At 42.6% G+C, this 975-nt stretch overlaps 1 protein-coding gene across 1 annotated transcript in view; it reads left to right on the top strand.

Annotated features, from left to right (window-relative positions):
• The first annotated feature begins 451 nt into the window (after positions 1 to 451).
• Positions 452 to 975, top strand: part of gcn1 (GCN1 activator of EIF2AK4) — a 52,854-nt gene continuing 52,330 nt past the window's right edge. Inside the window, exon 1 of the mRNA XM_037681267.1 lies at positions 452 to 503. Coding sequence (XP_037537195.1) covers positions 483 to 503 — 21 coding nt within the window. The 5' untranslated portion in view covers positions 452 to 482. The remainder of the gene's footprint in view (positions 504 to 975) is intronic.

The raw sequence follows: 975 nt of genomic DNA, 5'->3' as shown, positions 1-975 counted from the left end.
TATTATAACGGTGTTCAGACCGAGCTCATTAGAGCAGTAATTTGTTGACGGTCCCTAAGAGAACCACGGCTCCTCATCAGACTGTGTCCGTTCAAACGAAGACACCGCTGAATCCACGGAGCATGAACGTGAAATATCCAACGTAAAACTAATTTTACCACTGCAGCACACACTGGATATCCTTATATTTAAGGCTGATTTCAGAACAAACCTTCATTAAATCATGTCATCTGGACCAGTTTCTTTGAGGGAAGAATGTTTCATGTCTGTGAGGTACCAGTACTATTGCGAGGGAACGCAAAAGTAAAAAAAATAAAATAAAATAAAAATCCCCCACGTCCCCTCCGGGGCTCCGTAATATAGATTTCCCTTTTTATCCTGTTTTTTAAAATGAAACCCGCAACTTTCCAATGTTTATAGTTGCGATGACGTACTTGTTTGACCCGGAAGTGATAACAAGTCTTTCCTGCAACAAAACCGGCATGATGGCAGCTGACACGCAGGTTTGTGTGCTCGAATATTAAATCATAACCTAACCGCTCTGAGAACGAATATTAAGGATCGCAGAGACACAGTTTGCTATAAATGATGCCTAACATTCCCGAGCTGTTGGTTTCATCTGTTATTAACCGAGTACCGGGCAGGAATGACAGCAGCTAACCTGTTAGCCGGAATGCTAACGTGGAGCCCGAGCTGCTGACGACGGCCCCTCATGCCACCGACATCACCGCTTTCTGGACTCAGCAAAAACACTAGAACTCTTCTTTTTTGTTTTCTTTTAAGCTGATTTGTCTTTTAAGTTCTTGTGCTTGTAACTATTGTAAGAGTTTACAGCAAAGCCACTGGTGTGTTATTTAAGTCACGCCCTCCGCAAATGTCCAAGTCAGAGTTAACCTACAGGCCTTTCTCCACCAAATCCTTAATCTCAAGATACAGCATGTTGGTCAGTAACAAGACATGAACAGTTCTTTGGTT

The sequence above is a fragment of the Nematolebias whitei genome, chromosome 8, assembly GCF_014905685.2.
Source record: "Nematolebias whitei isolate Nwh7 chromosome 8, NemWhi1, whole genome shotgun sequence".
Taxonomy (NCBI): domain Eukaryota; kingdom Metazoa; phylum Chordata; class Actinopteri; order Cyprinodontiformes; family Rivulidae; genus Nematolebias; species Nematolebias whitei.
The sequence above is the reverse complement of the archived record's forward strand: the minus strand, read 5'-3'. Positions and strand labels throughout refer to the sequence as shown.